This window comes from Thalia democratica, chromosome 4 (genome assembly GCF_965202585.1).
Source record: "Thalia democratica chromosome 4, ktThaDemo2.hap1.1, whole genome shotgun sequence".
NCBI lineage: Eukaryota > Metazoa > Chordata > Thaliacea > Salpida > Salpidae > Thalia > Thalia democratica.
This window is the reverse complement of record NC_139168.1, coordinates 34,553,673-34,574,212: the sequence shown is the minus strand read 5'-3', so window position 1 is coordinate 34,574,212 and position 20,540 is coordinate 34,553,673. Positions and strand designations below refer to the sequence as shown.

Below are 20,540 nucleotides of genomic sequence, written 5' to 3'. Positions count from 1 at the left end.
TTAGTTTATTTGATAAGTAGGTATAATATAACTAACTTATTAAATTCAAGCACTCTTTTTTCAAATAATTACTTGCTGTTGTAAAATAGAAGTTATTATGAAACTCAGAAAAATATCCTATTAGAATGCTAATCTGTCTTTTTCACATTTTTAAATTTAAGTAGCAACTTCTTCTAATTATTTTTGAATGTTATACAGAGACTTAAAACCAAACTAAACAAATTAAATCGAATTACCGAAAAAATTTTTACTTGAAATATATTTTGCTCAGCGGGCCACTTTTACATGCTCGCGGGCCATAAAATTTTCTTTCGCGGGCCGCATTCCATTCAAAAATATAACGTGCTCGCGGGCCGCAGATTTACCCTTCGTGGGCCGCAATTGGCCCGCGGGCCGCAGTTTGCCGACCCCTGTTTTATATGAATGCAAATAAATTTGGTCTTAGTTGTAATATCAATAAAAAGCAAAAATTTATTGTAAAAACAATTTTTTTGCTTTTGTTGTGGGAAATAATAATATCTTAGCATTAATAAGTCTTTAAAACTTTTTTACTCCTTAAATTTTGTAAAAAAAAAGTATTAAAATTATATTAATTTACAATAGTAAAATTCAACTCTGCATTAAAACGTTAGGGTTAGAGTATTACCTATCAATATGTATTTAAGTAATTAACGATTGAAAAACTAACTTTAAATTAAATGCTGCTATTTTACTCCAACAATAGTTTTACCAAGCTATCAAAAAATATGTATATCGTATTATTTAAGTAGCGTAATATTATAATAATTCTATTTAACTTGTTTTGAAAATCTATTTTTTATTGTAGGTTGTATTTAAAACTTATTATTTCTGTAATGCAAACTACTTTCTTAAAACTTTTCAGTTAAACCTTTTGAGTGAAATTAATTAAACTTTAAAAATCAACCTTTATTTTATAAATAATGAACCTTATATTATACATAACTATAATATGTAATGAATATGATATGATATGAATAATATGTATCATAATTATATACACATCTTAATCAGACAAAATAAGTAAATCATGGTAGAAACATATTTTAATGAAAAAATAGCAAACCTTTAAACAGGGTTGCCACTGACTTTTGGCAAATTTTCTCCAGGTTTTCAAAATTTCTCAAGGTTTTCAAAATTTCTCCTAGGTTTTTAAAACTACACATTTTTGGGTCTATTTTTAGTTTAAATTTAAGTTTTAGGTAAAAAACTGTGTTAAATAGTATAAAAACATTGAAAAGATACTGTAAAGCTACTTCAAATGTGTATCAAAAAAAAAATAATAATGATGAAAATAAAGTTTATCTATATGGTAGATTTTTTGTGTCAAATCAAAATTTTTCTTTGTAACGTGTAAAAATTGTTTAAAATTCCAGGCTTTTCCAGGTTTCCAGGTAAAATAGCAAAGTTTGAAAAAAAAAAAGTTTAACTTAAGTTTTTTACTTAAGGAAAAAAACCTTAAAATTCAACTTCATTTCAAAAGGAAATCAACACTAAATTTTTAAAGATCAAATTTTTAAAATGTTTCTATAATAATTAATTTCTCTTGCACATTAAATTATAATCAAAACAAAATTATTGTAATATTTCCTAAAAAAGCTGTAAATGACCACAAATTTCCTAAAAACGGTTTAAACAACAATAGACACAGAAAAAAAAATAATAAAAAGTAAAACTAAAAAAAATATACAGCAACAATTTCAATAAAGGCTTAAAGTAGTCACTTTTTTAGCAAAAAAAGAAGTCCCTAAATTTTATTTTTCAAATTATGTGCTAAATATTTGAGTTAATAATTTTATTATGAATTTGTTTGTAACCAACCTTATTTTATAAAAACAACAAAGTGAGTATAAAATAATAAAAACTGTTAAAAATTAATAAAAGTTTTTTTAAAAAGCGTTCTTACACAAATACAAAATTACATAAAGTTACCTTTCAAATTGAGATATAGCGACAAAATAAATTAACAGAATAAAAAAACGTTATCACTTAACTTCTCGAAATAAATTCACAAAGTACATATTTTCAACTTGCCTTACAGTCAAATGTATGTTAGATCTTTTACAACAGAGAATTTCTTGACTCAGCATGAGCAGAAATTCATAAGATTTGTGGAAATTACCGAGTGTTCGGCCTTCACTTCCTACGTACTGGTGCGAGTCGAAAATTCCCGTCTTGTCTAAACTGCTTTCCATAAATGCAACTTCTTTTCTGTTATTAATTCAATACATATAAAAAAAAATCATACAAAAAACTAAAAGTACATTTAAACTTTATTTACGTAATATAAACAGTCTGAAGCAAGAATAAACACAATTTATAAATATTCTATCCCTATTAAAACTTATTATAAAGCAGATGTGTTTTTAATATAATTTTGTTATAAAACAGATAAATTGACCATATACAAGTTTTAAGTAAGAATTGTATCGATAATGACTAAGCTAGAGTCTAAAAAGTAAATTGTTTAGAATGTTGTAGCTCTATGATTGACTGAGCATGAAATTCTAATCATAAAAAGCACCTACCTGGCGTAGCCTTCAGTGTACCTTATGTAACTATTTTCGTATTTGTTCTCAATGAGGTTGCTGATGCAACATCCGGTCATGTCATCTTTTTCAGTTGGTTTTTCGTACAAGTGAGGAACGTTGACGATGTCGCGTTTTATTTGATCCATTTTGTGTTTGCTGCCTTGCTTCTCTTGAAGGATTTCGAATACTTTTACAACTTTCTTGTGTTGCTTGTGCATGCCTCTGCAAAGTCATCGTTTTGATTGAAAAGGAAGTGTGTTCAAAACGAAATACATTAGTATATGAATTCCTAGTCTATTCTTAAGTTAGTTCTTAAGTCTATATTCAAGAAAAGTAAATTAAGGTAGAATGTTTGTTTAACAGAATATAAAAAAACACTTCGGGAGATCAATTTTTTTTATTGAATTGCATGTGTATGTTATATTCATGTGTTAAACAATAGTTTATAACTAAAATGTTTCGGTTTTAAATTCTAGCTAAACAACAAAAAATTTGGGAGCCGATCATTTCTAACCCGCTATCATTTCTAACCCGATCACTTCTAACCCGATCACTTCTAACCCGATCACTTCTAACCCGATCATTTCTAACCCGATCACTTCTTACCCAATCACTTCTAACCCGATCACTTCTAACCCGATCACTTCTAACCCGATCATTTCTAACCCGATCACTTCTAACCCGATCACTTCAAACCCGATCATTTCTAACCCGATCATTTCTAACCCGATCACTTCTAACCCGATCACTTCTAACCCGATCACTTCTAACCCGATCACTTCTAACCCGATCATTTCTAACCCGATCTTTTCTAACCCGATCACTTCTAACCCGATCATTTCTAACAAGATCATTTCTAACCCAATCACTTCTAACCCAATTAAACCCGATCATTTCTAACCCGATCATTTCTAACCCGATCGTTTTTAACCCAATTTACTTATGTTACGTTTTAATTTTTTTATCTGGATTTCATGCAAAAACAAACTAATCTTAATGAAGTCATTAAAATAATAACAAAAAATTAAACTTTTAGTTACTTTAAAACATAATTATGTTAATGTGTTACGTAAATTTAGTATAAATTTTAATTTTAGTATTAACTTAACATAATCTTAATATATTTTTATTACCTCATTTTTTTATTTTTTTAGCTATACATAATTTTAGTTTTTTTCTATAATTTTTTTTGTTATTTCAATACACTTTAAGAGACGTTTTTCGTTAATCATATACAATTTACTAAATTGTTTACTTTAAAGTATTTTGAACTCTTCTTTGTAGGATTTTAAAATTAGCAGTGATAATTATATTTTAATTGGATCTTATTGTAACTAACGTGACTACAATAGTTTTAACATTAGCAAATTTTAAAAAATAAACTCTTACAATTGTAATATTCAGATACAAAAACTTTTATATTACGGTTTAAAAACTACATTGAAAGTCTGACGTAAATGTTTTATTATTGCTTAATAATGTATTAACCTTTTATAGTAGGGTAGTTTTAAGTTTCATCGTAATAACTTATACAAATTGTTATACAACTTGCATAGGCCTAATAAGATAATGGAATTCAAACCAACATTAGGAGAAGTTAAAAACTTTTGTTATATTAAGTGGAAAAGCCTAGTTTTTTATAGAAACTAGCTATTAAAACAGTTATGTCATATAACTAAACCGCAAAAGTTGTTATGTCGATTGACCGTCTAGATTTCACATCATTAATAAATTCCTACTTAGTTTTAGAGCAAAAAAAAATTGTTTAACACTAATAGTTAAAAAGACAAGTTTATTTGTATAACAAGTTCGAGGGTAATTAAATCTCGCTTGTGTTTTAATTGCGACTTAAATTAGTACTTTAATTGACAAACATTTCTATTATATTATTTTATTATAAGCAGTTGAAAAAACGATGGTAAAAACAAAATAAGTATCAAAAATAAAACATTTTGAAATAGAATAATAAATTAATTATAGTTAAATTAACTATAATTAGGAGCAAAATTTTATAAAAACTCCATTAAGTTCTTTGTTTCTTTGAATCAAATTTTTTTCCAGACGATTATTACACAAAACATATTTACTTTTTATTCATTACTGTAAAGCCAGCTTGCAGTCTATTGACTTTATTCTCGGTGGTTTTTTTCACCTCTAAATTTCTATAAATATGATGAGTTTTTTCTTTATCAAAAATTCAAACCTATATAATAGGTTTCACAATACAAAATGGTTTTATTATTTTGTTATAAGTTTTTAAGTTATATAGTTTACTCTTATAATTTATACTTACATTTCATATCAATGATCGCTAAATAATCTAAAGTTTTTTTGTTTTTGAAAACCTGTAAAACAATAATTTTCAATAGATATCAAGAAAATAATTTTAGAAATATCTACTATTAATCGTGAGAATAATCGTGTTTTTGCAATTTTAAACTTTGAAAACTTTTAAATTTTTATGAAAAATGTAAAATTATTTTGCCCTACATAAATTTTATTTCAAAAGAAAAAGAAAAAATGCGTAATAATAAGTTTTCGACACTAAACTTTCATGACTAAGTTTATTATAATTAATTATAACTTAATTACAGTTAATCTTTATATACAATTTACCAGTTGATTTAAGAATTAAAATTAAATCAAAGTTCGAGTAAATGACAAGTTCTGAATATTTAAAAAACCTTCTACCTCTACTTTTGGCTTTGTATTAAACAGTATACACTTTCGTTTAAAGAACTTAGAACTTAATGATATCAATTTTAAATGAAACCACCATTATAATTACAATTACTAAATTTTATTAACTGTATTATTTAAAGTTCCATAAACGCTGATATTAATATTTTAAAAAAGTTGTATTTCATATAAATTCTCCCTGAATTTAGAGACAAGTTGGTAATCTGGTTTCTACACTTAAAAATAAATATCAACCATATAGAATCATATTTAAAAGAAAGTACAGAATAGACTTTAACCGCTGCGATACTCATTATATTTTTTACATTGACGACTATCAAAACTTAATATTTAATCCTTAGAATACAAAAGACTTATACTTTTCCTAATGCTTTTTAAAACTAATTAACTACACTTAATTAAAAATCCAATTTTAAATCTTATTGTTAAAACAATAAATAAACCAATTAATACCAACAATTAAATTTTAACAAAAGCTATCTGAATATTAGGTTTTATTTTAAACAAAATAAACTAAACTTCACCAAAAATCAATTTTGTTGAGATTAAATTGTTTTTAAAACAAATCCTTATCTTAAAAAAAAATATATATTAATACAGATCGGCTAAATAAATTTCGGGTTAGATATGATCGGGTTAGAAACGATCGGGTTAGATATGATCGGGTTAGAAATGATCGGGTTAGAAATGATCGGGTTTAATTGGGTTAGAAGTGATAGGGTTAGAAATGATCTTGTTAGAAATGATCGGGTTAGAAATGATCAGGTTAGAAGTGATCGGGTTAGAAGTGATCGGGTTAGAAATGATCGGGTTAGAAATGATCGGGTTAGAAGTGATCAGGTTAGAAGTGATCGGGTTTGAATTGATCGGGTTAGAAGTGATCGGGTTACAAGTGATCGGGTTAGAAACGATCGGGTTAGAAGTGATCGGGTTAGAAGTGATCGGGTTAGAAGTGATCGGGTTAGAAATGATCGGGTTAGAAATGATCGGGTTAGAAGTGATCGGGTTAGAAGTTATCGGGTTAGAAATGATCAGGTTAGAAATGATAGCGAGTTAGAAATGATAGTAAAACAAAAAATTTAAAGCTAAATGCACAAGTATTTAATATTTATAAAACAATAACAGGGCTCTAAGTTTTTTAACTAAACTATTTTAAACACATTGTAAAGCAGGGTTTCCCAAAGTGGGCGATATCGCCCTCCTGGGGGCGATTTTAGTAAGTCGGGGGGCGAATTTTAGTAACGGGGCGAAAGGGGGGCTATAACTAGTAAGGGGGCGAATGGGGGGCGATTTTACAATTTTGGGCAGTCATAAAATGTTTACTTTCTATTTTGTTATTTTATTAATTTTTAGCTTGCCATTAAATATTTGACCCTAAGGTAAAACTTACACAAAAAAAATCCATTTTGTTTACGTAAAGTATAGATTTCATTCCGAACATGTAGATAAGAATATAGAGTTTTTTGGAAAACGTCGAGATGAGAAAACAAAACAGTGCAAAATCACAAAAATGTTCAAGAAATTTACACAAAGTATTAGAGATGGACAATTAGCTTCTTATTATCTGTCTCTCATAGTTGCTAAACAAGGACTGCCTCACACCATTGGGGAAAAATAAAAATACCAGTAATGTTTTACGTTCTATTCCTCTAAGCAACAGCACTGTGAGAAGACGTATAGATGAAATGTCAGAATGTGTTGAACAAAAACTAGTTCAAATGATGTGCAGTAATTTTTTTACGATGCAGGTTGACGAGTTCACTTTGCCGGAAAATAAATATATTTTTCTTGTTTGCAGGCGTTTAATAGTTGATGATACAACATACGAAGAACTAGCGTTCTCCCAACTAATTGAAACGCATTGCACAGGAAGGTTTGTGTTTGAAAGATTAAAACATATTTTGAAGTAAATAAAATACCTTCAAAACATCTTATAGAAATTGCAACAGATGATACTCCGTCTATGATAGGAAAGTATCGTGAACTAATCACATATTACAAAGAGCTAAACCCTGATATATTTACTATTCATTGCGATATACATCGCCAACATTTAGTTGCAAAAAATTTGAGCGTCCGTTTAAAAAAGCTGTCAACAAAATAAAAAGGCATGCTTTACAAAGTCGTCTGTTTAAACAGCTGTGCAATGACAATGATAAGCTTTTTGATAAGCTGATAATGTATACATAAAGGAAGTGGTCATCAAAAGGAAACTGTTTAAAAAGTTTTTGGCAGTTTTTAATCCAGTTATTGATTTTTTCTGAAAAGGACAAGGTATTGGCAGACAATCTTGTTAAAAGAAAAATAGACATTGCTTACATGTCAGACTTATATGGTAAAATCAACAATCTGAACACAACTCTACAAGGTAAAAACTTAAATCTTGTAAAAGTCAAAAGTAAGATAACCAGTTTCAGAAACCAACTTGAACTGTATGGAAAAAATTTCAAAAATAATCAGTTTTCACAATTTGCAAGTTTGGAAAACTTAAAACTTCAAATAAGTGAAGGTGAAGTAGAAGTATTTTCATCTCATCTGGAAGAGCTTAATGTGATATTGATAAACGGTTTACTGACGTTTTTCAACTAAACGTCCCGAAATGGATTATGGATCCCTTCGAAGCAGATCTTTTTTAAGTAAACGTTAATTTACAAGAAAATTTCTCAAACTTACAAACTGACCTTGAATTTAAAGTAATTTTATTCAAAGAACGATATGAAAGCTTTTGGACTCAACAAAAACTAAGGCAAAAGTATCCAATCATTTTGGAGAAAGTTAGATTGTTGTTTATAGGTTTTCCTTCTAACTATTTGTTGAGAAAACTTTCAGTTCAGTTATCAACATATTGAGCAAAAGATATAATCTAGATATTTATAAAGAAGGTGACTTGAGGATTTATTTGACTGATTTAGAACCAGATATAGAAAAACTTGCAAGCAGTCATGAAGCTCATACTTCACATTAGATTAGACTTCAGTCGCAGACATTATTTTTTGTAAGGTCTTCAATTTTATTTGATCTTTTTTTAAATTTCTTATTTAAGCCGGTTTGTATTGTATTTAAGTAGTCTTTTTATAACGAAAATTTTATTAAGTTAATTATTCTACAACAAGTTTACTTAATGCCTAATTATTATTGATTACGGTAGACTTCCTCTTGAGTTCGCACTTTTTACCCAAAAAAAAAAGGCAAATTTATAATTTCTTAACTTTAACTTAAATAAAGTATATAACTAACTAATTATTAAAAAACAAAAATTTTATTATACTTAATAGCTTATATAGATCAATCTTTTTTAATGAATGTTTATTTTATGTTTTAGTGGATTTTACGTTTATTCATAACATTATTGTATTATAACATAATGAAATTTGCCATTTTCTAAAAAAAATGATAATTGAATTTAATGATTTTTCTGTATTAACAGAAGCTATTGATAAAACCACTTTTCATGTGAGATAATCAACCAGTCGGTCAAACTTCCTAAAATTGGATAAGCAATGATGTTTTGATATTTATTTCATTATGTGTAAAATAAGCTGTTCATTCTTTTGTAGTTTTTAATCTAGGGTAGGGTAATTTTAAAAAATGCTTATTTATATAATAATTTAAGTATGTTGTGCGACTTAAATAAGTTACTTAGCATTTACTTCTAAATGTCAGAAATTTGTTATATATTAGATTATTATAATGTCAGTTTTCAGTTAATATTTTAGATGGGTAACGTACGGTCAAGATCTAGTCAAATTTCGGCCCGCTAAGCAAATTAAAAACTACTTGTTCAAAACAAATAACATTTAGCTTTTTAGTACTTAATACTTTGAATTAGGCTTTTAATTTGATTTTCAGTTTACAATAGTACTTCCTAGATCACAAAAATAGTAAACCAATTTATTACAATTTTGCTCGAGTTTTTGAATTTTCTTATATGTTAGTTTTTTAAATTATGCAGCCCGCAAGTACATTTTTTTAACAAGTCGACACTAGAAAAGATTTTTTAGTAAAAATGACTTGTGACTAAAAAAGTTGTCCACAAGTAACCTAAAGGTTTCATTAATTTCAAAACAATTCATACTTAAACAGAATTGATTACAGATTACAAAGAGCTTTTTAATATTTAAGTATTTTAATACACTTTACTGGGCTTATAAAAAAATAGCTGTAAATTATTTTTTCAAGCCCTGGATATTACTATGAACGCAGCTCAAATGTGCGTGCAAATAAGTTCCAAACTAAATTACATTTCGCATACAACTTTTTGGCTCATAAGTGCGTACTTAAGAAAAAAAACTATAAAATCATGGGGGGCAATTTTTTTTCAAATTTCTGAAAAGGGGGCAATTTAGTAAATGAGTTTGGGAAACCCTGCTGTAAAGTCTCACCACTAATTTGAAAGACATTTATTTAAAATTCGATTATTTATAAAAATCGTGCGTTCAAAAAACTAAAAGTAAGTTATTGAAAACACAGATATCTTTTCAGTTTGGCTTAGTGTCAAACACCACTTATTTAACAAATCTATTTTTACCCATTCCATGTTTGCTTTATCAACGCTTTTGAAATCTAAACACCAACCTGAAAGTGCGGTTTTCGGTTTTGTGAGTGGAATCCAGCAGTACAGCGGCGTGCTGACCGACCACGCTGAAATCCTCAACCTCCTCCAGACTCCTGCACTCCTCGATCGTCCTCGGCCTCTTTCTCTTCCCCTCCAGCCTCCTCTCGTGGTACTTCACCCACTCGTCGAAACTGAAGCAGTTTAAAAAGCACTTTTCATCCGAGCAAGTTTGAGATTCATCGTACTCAGTCTCGTCGTTCAGAATCAGCAGCAGCTTCATCGTTACTAAGATGAGCGCCACAGCGACAACGTGCGGCTGGTATTTTGAATGGGTTAGCGCCGTGACGCCATTTGGTATTTTGAACAATTTTTCCCTGTGATAGCAACTCTTACAGTTTTTTTTTAAACTTCTTTTTATATTATAGTTATTTTATTTTAAATGTTTCTGAAAACCAATCGGTTATAACTATTTAGGTTGCTGATATGAGTTAAAAACTCATAAATTTACTATTTATTTGTAAATACAGAATTAGTTTATATTTTGTGTGGAAGAAACTAATTTTTTCAAGCTCTATAGATTACTTAAATTAATATAACATTGTTATAAACTAAAATCTGACCAATAATTAAAGACTATAAAAAACAAATTTTAAAATATGTAACGCATGAAACTACAACTAATAGTTAATAGATTTTATAAATAAAAAACAAGTAGAAATGAAGGCCTTTTTTAGATAAGAGAAATATTTTTTTGTTACTTGGGGCTTACGCTTGAATAAAACTCTTTATGTTTTAAGTAAATAGTCGACTAAAAGAGGTAAAAGGTGTACATTTAATTTTAAATTTAAAACTGTTGAAAAAAGAACGTCATTTAAAAAATTACTTTTTAAACTACAATAAACTGCTGCAATTTGCACTTTAAAATCACCCCAAAAGTATGAACTCAATCGGCAGTGCAAACTTTGCAAAAACTAATTTATATACTTTTCAAAGCGCGTTATTTTGGTTTAATATTTATTAATTACCATGACTATTTTTGTGTTAAAGCAGCTGTTACTAACAACTACGAAAAGCTACATTATACATTTGGTATTTTTTAAGAAAAAATGCCTGCTAGATGAAAAAGACAATTTTTTTTAACAGACATGCTTTTAAAAGCATCTAGTTATAGATAAATATCAATTTCACTTTTCTTCATGTTCGTGAAATAAGCTTTAATATAGCATTTATACAGTGTTGTCAATAATTAAGACAAAAAATAGTCTGAGCCATTATAAATTATTTTAAGATAGCCTGAAAATGGCAACCAAGTTTTATAGAATTTATTATTTTTGTTTTATTCATTGAGTTTTCAGTGTTCATTTTTTTTTTTTAACTTTTTTTTTCTTTTAAAATTTTTATCTTGTATCTATCATGTACATGTAAAATGTACAATTTGGTAAAAAAATATTTGTTACAACTTAGAAAAGTTTTTTTTTAATTACTTGTTATAAATATTGCAACATTTTTTCATCTTTGATATACAAACTAAATATACAGACTATAAATATATAAAATTAGTTAAAAAGATAAAAATCCTACCTGGTATACTCAAGGTCACAAGCTTCAATAACTTTTCTTACTTCATTGTTCAATGCATCTGGCAAATTTAGCTGTTTAATGTATCTTTGTACTAGATTAGGGATTCTGTAGTTGGGAAAGTTCGGGATTGAAAGAAAATTGTATAAGTTTGCTTCTACTTCAGAAAGCTGAAAAAAAAAGCTTTTACAAACATTTTGTATTAAACTAACTAATTCAAATACTGGTACAAGTTTTTTTTTAATTATCTAGGCTATAGGAGGGTTCATCTTGTTTTTTAAAGTTAATCTTACTTTGTGTATTTTGATCTCAAGTAACAGATATCTTATACAGCCTGCAAAATTCAATATATACTTGAGATACAAAGTTGATCAATGTTGGTGATTTTAATAGGCTCCATATAGAACAGGTGCTGGCAAATTATAAAACTAACGACCATAAATTATTGAAAAGAAACAAAATTTTAGGCTGCATATATTGAGAAAAAGTATTTGGTGCGTCAGATTGTTTATAAAACAACACACTGAAAAATATATAGTTATCATTTAATTTTAAAAGCATCCTGTAATTAGTGAATTAAAATAAAGTTTTATATGTGGTCCACGAAAAGCATTTTGCTGACCTTCGGTGTAAAAGCTGCAAATAAATATGGCGGAAAATTATGTCATTAAATTTTTTTTTTAAACAGAATCTTTAAAGAATTACACTTTTTTTACTAATTATTCATTAAAATATATCAATGATTTCACGTTACTTAAGAAATATATTCCTTTTTAGATATTTGATCAACTTTTTTTTTGTTTACTCCAACACATGAAAATGTTAATACTATTTAAAGAATATAGCCTCTAGCTAAAAAAAACATATAGGTAGATCTACTTTTAGCAATTTTAAAAAATAAAAATAAAATTAACAATGAAAAATTTGAGATCTACACACTTTTATCGCAATCTTTTTGCAAAACTGACTTTATCTAGAAATACAATAAAAATTTGTCTTGTCTACAAAAAGTTAAAGTTTCATACGTTAAGCTTCTATATATGAGCAAATGTTTATTGATGTAAAAAAACCTTGACTGCCTCTGTAGGGCCTTAACTTACAACAGTAAAAAAAAATAAGAAAAAAAATGAGTTAGACAAACTTTTTCATAAGATGGAATATTGACAGATTGTAGCTTAGTGCAGTCTCTTTCAACTATCTTCCAATCAGATGGAATGCATTGTAATGAATCTATCAAAAGATTTTTAGAAATAAAGTACACAACCTTCTTTGTGAACAACACTCAGAAACTTAATTTATAACTCGATATTATAAAAGTATCTTTTTTCGAAATGGGTAATATATTAGATATATAGTTCTTTATTCTTTAGATGGGTAATTTATCAAATTATTTATCATTAATTTGTTTTAAATTGCATTATATCAAACAAGAAATGCTTCATCATAGTAAAATACGTTAGTATTAAAGCTTTAATGACAAACAAGCAAAAGCATGCACAGACAAACAACCTTGAAAACTCAGAAGCGAACAAAATCAACCAACTAACTGAAATAAGGAAGATATCCTTGTTTGGCAAGTTTCAACAAGTCGGGACTTGTAATTTTGGTTTCATGTTCGTAATTGAGACCGAGAGATAATATTGCGAGCAGCTGTGGCATGTCCAAATTTTCTCCAGCTTTTTTCTTCCGTTGAGTCAGAGGATGATATTGTCTGTTTGAATATAGTCAACTAAGTTGGTTAAATTTTAGCTTGTTTTATTTTTTTATGTACTTTTAACATTACTTCGTTTTTCATAATAGTGCATAAAAGTTAAAACAATTATTACATCATTTAAATACAAATTAAATTAAAAAATTGTAATTAATTATTCTACAGAAAAATTTAACAGCTAAAATTCATTTAAAAAAGAGTTTTCTTTACTTAAAGAAAAAAGTAAATATTGTTTTCATAACGATAAGGAAATAAACTTTATATCATTTTAAAGACCTTTGAAAATATAAAACTTAATTGGTTTATTTCGATAAGTAGATTTTTGTTGGTTTCTTAAGACAAAAAAATATTAATTTTCTCTTTTATACCCTAAAAACAGAATGTTTAACTTCTAATTTTATTTTTGATCAAGAAAGATTAATTTTAACTAATTTAAACAAAAAATAGTAATTCCTTAAATCATTTTATTTTACTTTAGAAAATTTTAATGAAATAAAGGTAGCAGTATTAAAAATATTAAGTATGAAACATAATTACACCAGCTTTGTTACAACTTTAAAAGTGTATGTTTACTTAAAAAGCTTAATTGTTTAACATCAGTAAACTTTTTAGCACTTTTTATTTTGTTTTAATGAAAAGAATTTTATTCATGTTGTGATTTAATAAACTTGAATTACTTTCTTCTTCTCTTATAGCTTTGTGATTTTTCTTCAGCGGTCGGATTGCCTCTAAGAAATTCCTCCTCTTCGTCTACAGACGACAGATCTGATATTTCCCCGCCATACTCAGTCCAACCTTCATGAAAAAGCATTTGCTATAAATTCTAAGGTTATTTCGAAATTTAAAAAAATACAACGCTTGAAAAACTTACTGCAGTAGTTACTTCACAACATTAAAGAATAATCCTTTATCTTTAATTTTACTTACATCAATAGTAGTATTTTGTGAAATAATTTTGTCTAAACTTATATCTATATAATAATTTATTTGTAAGTTGTAAACATTCTAATCTAACACTTTACAGTTGTTATGTGAACTTTTTAATTTGGTATTCAGTTTTTGTGAAAGGCACCTAATCATGAACTATTAAGATATTAAATGAAAACAACAGTAACAAAAAAGGTAGAAAATCTTATTCAATCGCGAACCGACAAATAAATATCTTATTGAAGAAAAATTACAAAACAAAAAACATTAAATATAGAGCCACAGTAGGATCTAACAAGAGTGAAAAGTATTTCGTAGGTTCTACTAGTAGAATCTTTAAAAAGTTAATTTTCTAACTCATAACTATTTGAGCGATTGAATAAAACTAACAAGCAAAGTTTCAAATAAACTCACTTAATACTTTGTATTTTTCCACAATTTTTTTTTATTCTACTAAGAACAACTTTGTTTTCGAAACTAAATTTTTACAGTTCTATTGTAAAAAAAAGTATAATAGTTAAAGTTTTCTCTACCTTAAAATAATCAATTAAATCAGCTAAAAAAAAATATATAAATTGTAAACCAACTTTTTTTCCTTTTTCTGTTAGAAACTTTATTAGCTTTGTTTTTTATTTTTCTTTCAAAATTTGAGGGTGTGAGTTTGTTGAAGTCATTTGAATTACTGTATTCTATGATAGAACTGAAAAGAAAAACAATATACTTATTAAGGTTTAATTTAAATAAACAACGGTAGAGAAACTTATTTATTTTACTACCATTTTATATCTTTAAAAAGTCTAAGTTATAAAAGTTATTAAAAATATTTACAACAACGTTTTGATTTCAATTTTAAAAGCACAACTTAATAATAGTTATCATCTTACACTTTACTCTAACAACTTCTGCTTTGAAGTAACACAAACTAATCCGTGTTTTTATTTTTATAATTTTAGTATTGATATTTTATGGATAACATGCAACTTATAAGTACTGTACTATAACTGTTTCATACAATACATATGGACAGAAGTCTGCATCTGTTGCCCCTCAAAAATAAAAACTTAGTAGTGAAAATTAGTTTAATTTTTTAAGCCTGGCAAATCATTTAAAAATAAAGCAGAAAAAAAATGGGAACAGGTCACTTTTGCACGAGCATCACTTTTTCACGACGGGACACTTTTGCAAGAGGGGACACTTTTGTACGGGGACTCTTTTGCACGAGTGTCACTTAAGCAGGAGAGTAAGAAATATTAAACAAATCAAGAGAAAAATATAAAAAGATTAATTATTAAAAAAAGTTTTAGCGACCAAGAGTAAGGGTTAGTGGTAACAGTGATAATAATAAAAAAATAAAAATTACAAAATTAAATAAAAATAAAAACTTTACAAAAAAAAAAACTAATAAAAAAACAAAAAAAATACTGACCAGGGTGAGGGTTAGGGGTAAAAGTGACAGAAAAAATGTATATATATCTTTGGATAAAATTTATCATTGGCTAAAAGAAAGAAAACTAGTTTTAAATCCTAGTAAATGTCAGGTTCTAAACATTCAAAAAAATACATCTAGTATCACTTCTGAATTTAGAATAAACAACATAAGGTTACCTTCAACTAAAGTGTTTAAAGATCTGGAAATTTTTATTGCTGAAAACCTAAAATGGAACCACCATATCAATTACGTTTATCAAATTGCATCAACTATTTCTTTTCAAGTTTTAAAGAGTTTTAAATTTACAGATATGAACATTCTAAAAAAAATTATCTCGTTTACATTCGTCCTAAGTTAGAATACAACACACCAATTTGGTCTCCATACCTGAAGAAAGATATTAACCATCTTGAACCCATTCAAAGAAAATATACAAGAATAGTCTTCAACCGTTGCAACATTTTGTAAAATTTTATCCAAGCAATAAGGTTTTTTGGTAACCAAAATATTAAAAGCTAATCAAAAGAAGTATTAAACGATGAGATGCTTGCTGAAGTGAGAAACATTCACATTGGAAGAGAACTCCCTACCACAAAGTATATCTTGTCTAGCTCACCCTAAAAAGTAATTTACTTTTTTTAACGCAATTACGGGCTGTTTAGCAACTAAGAATTTGCAGACAACATCACAAGTCTCAAATTTTGAATGTCAGAAAATGAGACCTTTAACAAAATTGATATTCCACACCAAGGCTGTAACCACATATTTTTTTTCTTTAAACAAATATATTCTCAAGTTTTTTAAATCTGAATTTTTGTTAGCTCAGTTGATAAATGAAAGTTCAGATCCAAGATGTTCAGTGCTGTTCAGAACTGAGATTTTAACTTTTCAAAAGTAAGAAACTCAAATAATGCAACTTACTTCTTGTAAAAGTAGTAGGTTGAATAACATTATATTCAACAGGAACACCTTACATAAAGCTTAAGCAACTGCTAATCATCCTTTGTGTCAGTCAAATGTAATACAATCAAGTTTGCATGGGTTAGTGCGTTATAGATAGTACTGGTGCAAGTCATACTTTTGAGGATAAAAAATTTTTAGAAGACTGGATTTTGTAAAAAAAAATATTTAATGGCTATAGCTGTTATGGTTTAGGTTGCTAATAAAACTTCTGTTTCTTGGAATTCTTGGAATCTTTAAAGCTACTTTCAGCCGAATTTTTCAAAAAAAATAATAAACTGGTGTTATAGGACTGTATATGTTGGAAGTTCTGTGACAATACTTTTTTGTATGAAGCCATAGTTGATCTCTTGATTATCAATGAAGATTTCACTACCATTGGATCATAACCACCTCATGAGCATTTCAAAGATGCTGTGAATTCCTGTTGATCCAGACAAACTGCAATTTCAGAATTAAACATAACTAGCAATTTCACACCAAATAGTAAAGTTCCTGATTACTATATTAGGGCCTAATTTGTAACTAGGCTATGATTAATAAATTAAAATCATCAAAACAAGAAGATGTTCATCAGTGACCCAAATTTTTTTTTTTAATTACAAGAATAATAAATAGTATGCAAATAATAAACCATTTGTTAAATTTCACAAAATTGGGTTAAAAGTTGCAGGAGAATAAATGTTTTAATTAAATACTCAATTGCCTTTTCAATTAGCATCTTACAAATCAAACTTACTAAACTAGGCAACTTTAATCCTGTATACACCAAAAGTATTTGCAAAAATTTTAGGCTGTAATAAAATGTGCTGACTAAAAGAAATTATAAATTAATATAAATTTGTAAACAAAACAAAGAGAAATCAGCTATGTTAACTTTAAAATTTGTTCGCTTGCCTATTTTCGTTTTGAAGAAGAGGTAAATTAGTTTTTAATTTATATAACTATAAAAATCAATATTTACTTTTATTTAAGCTTGGTGAATAAATTTGGCAATTGTACTGAAAAATTCAGTAGTCGTTTAATTATAATCTAGCCTTAACTAATATAATTGTAACTTAACCTGAATTTATTGAAATTATCATGTTAAAAAACATTGCACAATGGCTAATAGGTTTCTAAGTTTCAATTTAAGGTTAACTAAAAATCTATTTAAAGTCTATTTATGATTGCTAAACAATTTTAGCAGTTAAAAATTTATTTCAAAAATGTTTTAAACATAAAGTCTTTTTTAATTATTAGTTTTATTATTATTAGTTATAGATGTATTGAACCAATCAATTGAATAAAAGACTCACGTTGCCGTGGTTTCCTTGATAGTTTTTTGATTAACCTCTCTCAACTTTTTAGCAACACGAAGCTTGAGATATGATTCAGATTCCTTCAAATTTTTGCAAGGTGTTAACTTTTCACCTGCTAGATTTTTGTCGTATTTTGAACGAAAAAACTCATCACGTACAGTCCCAAAGTCCAAGTGCTTCTTTTTTGTTTCTGTATCATGATCAATCCTTGCATAGCCTGCTACTTGTATAAAGTAAAGCCATAATTGCTTCACTGTGCCTTTAATTCGTGGTTTACATCCGGCTAGAATTAGCTTTTCTACTTGACTAATTAGGATCATCTAGAACCATAGAATAAAATAATTACAACATAGAATTAGCAATTAACTTAAAGCTAAAAATAATAACAAATTTATATATATAACAAAAACAATAACAAGCAATAAGCTGAAGGTTAATATTATTAAAGCTTATCTGAAGTAGCAATATAAAAACTTAAAACATTAAATTTTTAAACGTTCAATTCTTAATAAATCTATTTTATAGTATGACTTCAACTATGTTAAAATCCTTTGTTAAAAAGTTTTAATTTTACATGAATAAATGTATAGATAAATACAGTAACATTCCAACCAGGTACGCACTTTGAACACATCACTAAATACGTACATAACCGGAAGTGCATACCTAGGAATTTTCAGTCATAAACTACCTACATTAAGCCTAATACAAATATGTTAAAAGTCACTAAATAAATGACAATAAAATCAAAATCCCCAACAAACAAAAACTTTCACAAGTAAAACAAAACATAATCCATGAAAACACATTATAAATCTTGTTTATTCAAAGCACATTCTTAAATTTATTTGAGAGCAGTGAAACGCCGTTAGTCAGAACAAAATTTTGACACAAAAACATATGTGGTATATATTCCGATAAGCTTAGCTTATCAGGATCTCCAGGATTTAACGCCTTTTAACGTTACATCTTAGTATACATTATGGATAAAATGTTGTTATATTATAATTAGGTTCAAAGTGATCTATACTTTATAGGAAAAGTAGAATACAAAACAACTACTTCACACAATTTTTGGGCTTGATGCTTTATGATTCATAGATTTTATTTTTTTAATTCTGATTAAATTTTCAACAATCATTTCATCTTAACTTAATAAATAGCTTAGAATTTAAATGTTTTACATTATTTTATCAAAAAAGCATTGATTTTTTGAAAATTACAGTGTGTTATCAAACTTGACTAAAATATTATTATGTCTTTTTTATACAAATACAATTTTTTGTGAAAATAAGCATTACTCTGAGGTAGGCTTAGTGCAGAAAACATCAAGCATAAAAAAATTGTAAAATAGTGTCTGTTTTAAAGTAATAGTATATAAATTGATAGTAATAAATATGCTTGTCAATAACAACAAAAGTGACTTGAATTAAACAATAAATAATTTTCATAAGTTTTTTCAAGTAGATGGAAATTAAATTGCTTAAACTTTATATCTTTGATTTTTTTTTATTAAAACTAATTATGTTTGTTGTTTTTTACCCAGGCAAAAAACATAAACAATATTTAATCACAAATATCCAAAAGTAATTTTTTTGATAAAGAAAACTTTTGAAACCTGATATCCTTCAACCAAACTCCAATGTTCATGATGATCTTGCTTATTTGGAGTCTGATCATTAGGGTTCTTAAGGTTCAGAGTAAATGTTTTAGTCTGTTCAGTATGCCTAGTGCTTTCCTGTTGTGTTAGGTACTGAGATTGGATGTTACATTCATCGCAGTAGAACCTTCCATCATCTTCAATATGTTCAGTTATACTTGCACAGTTTTCACAAAATATTTGTTGTATCATATTATCTTTATAACATTTCCTTTGTATGGTTCGGTTAAAAAAGATACAAAATTACATACATAATTTAAATAAAACTAACTAATTCTTTGTAACTAATAATGCTTTTAGAAGTATACTTAAATGAATACATTTTGGTTGTGAAAATTTGGTCCACATTTTTTTTGACTTATTTTTTATGTATATGTTCAAGTCAATACCTTAATCACTTAGTAATTAAGTTTCAAAATAATAATTAAATTTTATATATACTTACACTTGTAGTTAATTGTTAAGTACAAAATCATATTTGAATTAATTTTTAAAATAGTTTTTTGTATAAGAAATAGCAAAATTAGTTACTACAACTATTATTTTTTTGATAAAAATTATCAGAAACAAATAATTAAGACTATCTTTATCTACTAAATCACCAGGTTTTAGAAAATTAATAAAGTTTTTTAATAATGATTGATGGTTTAAAATTTAAAACCTAATGCAACTTTAAGATTAGATTAATACAAGAAATGTTGAAAAACTAATTAATTGAGTGCTTCAAAAGCTTCTTAGCGTTATATTCCAGCAAATTTTCTTTTGGATGTTCTATTTTGTAACATCCTAAGTATTTTTAAAATATAAAAATAGGTAAGTTTTTGGCAACCCTGTTAAAAGTGTAAAATTTATATAAATTTACAAAAATATTCTATAGTTTTTTTGTAAATTGCAACTTTAAATAATGTTAAATAAATAAAACCATAAGTTACAACAAATTTACATAGTACTCTTTTTTTATTAAACTAACAGATGTTTCTGTGTGTTAACAAGTTAACACGCTTAAACAGAGCTATGACAGTTGAAGAGATACCCTTCAAAGTTGAGAGTATCTCTTCAATTTTTATAGCTTCATTGAAGTTAACTTGTTAACACAGAAACATATGATTAGTTTAATAAAGAAAGTGTACTGTGAAAATTTGTTATTGTACATTCCAGTTAATTTGTTTT

At 27.0% G+C, this 20,540-nt stretch overlaps 1 protein-coding gene across 1 annotated transcript; it reads right to left on the bottom strand.

Moving 5' to 3' along the window:
• Positions 1-1,809: 1,809 nt before the first annotated feature.
• LOC145833298 (TATA box-binding protein-associated factor RNA polymerase I subunit B-like) lies at positions 1,810-19,562 on the bottom strand. The gene is made up of 10 exons (XM_082940483.1): positions 19,329-19,562; positions 17,708-18,030; positions 14,608-14,720; positions 13,771-13,888; positions 12,930-13,093; positions 12,524-12,612; positions 11,386-11,552; positions 9,825-10,178; positions 2,547-2,771; positions 1,810-2,229 (listed from the first exon to the last, which is right to left on the bottom strand). The coding sequence occupies exons 1-10, from the start codon at positions 19,560-19,562 to the stop codon at positions 2,004-2,006; spliced, it is 2,013 nt and encodes a 670-aa protein (XP_082796609.1). The 3' UTR covers positions 1,810-2,003.
• Positions 19,563-20,540: the final 978 nt, after the last annotated feature.

What these genes read in the sequence shown, in the direction of transcription:
- LOC145833298 (XM_082940483.1), bottom strand. Translation starts at nt 19,562, where the DNA reads ATGATACAACAAATATTTTGTGAAAACTGTGCAAGTATAACTGAACAT. An exon ending in ATCAAGGAAACCACGGCAAC is followed by an intron (nt 14,721 to 17,707) that starts GTGAGTCTTTTA and finishes TTTTCTTTTCAG; the next exon opens with TTCTATCATAGAATACAGTA. An exon ending in AGCTATAAGAGAAGAAGAAA is followed by an intron (nt 13,094 to 13,770) that starts GTAATTCAAGTT and finishes ATATTCAAACAG; the next exon opens with ACAATATCATCCTCTGACTC.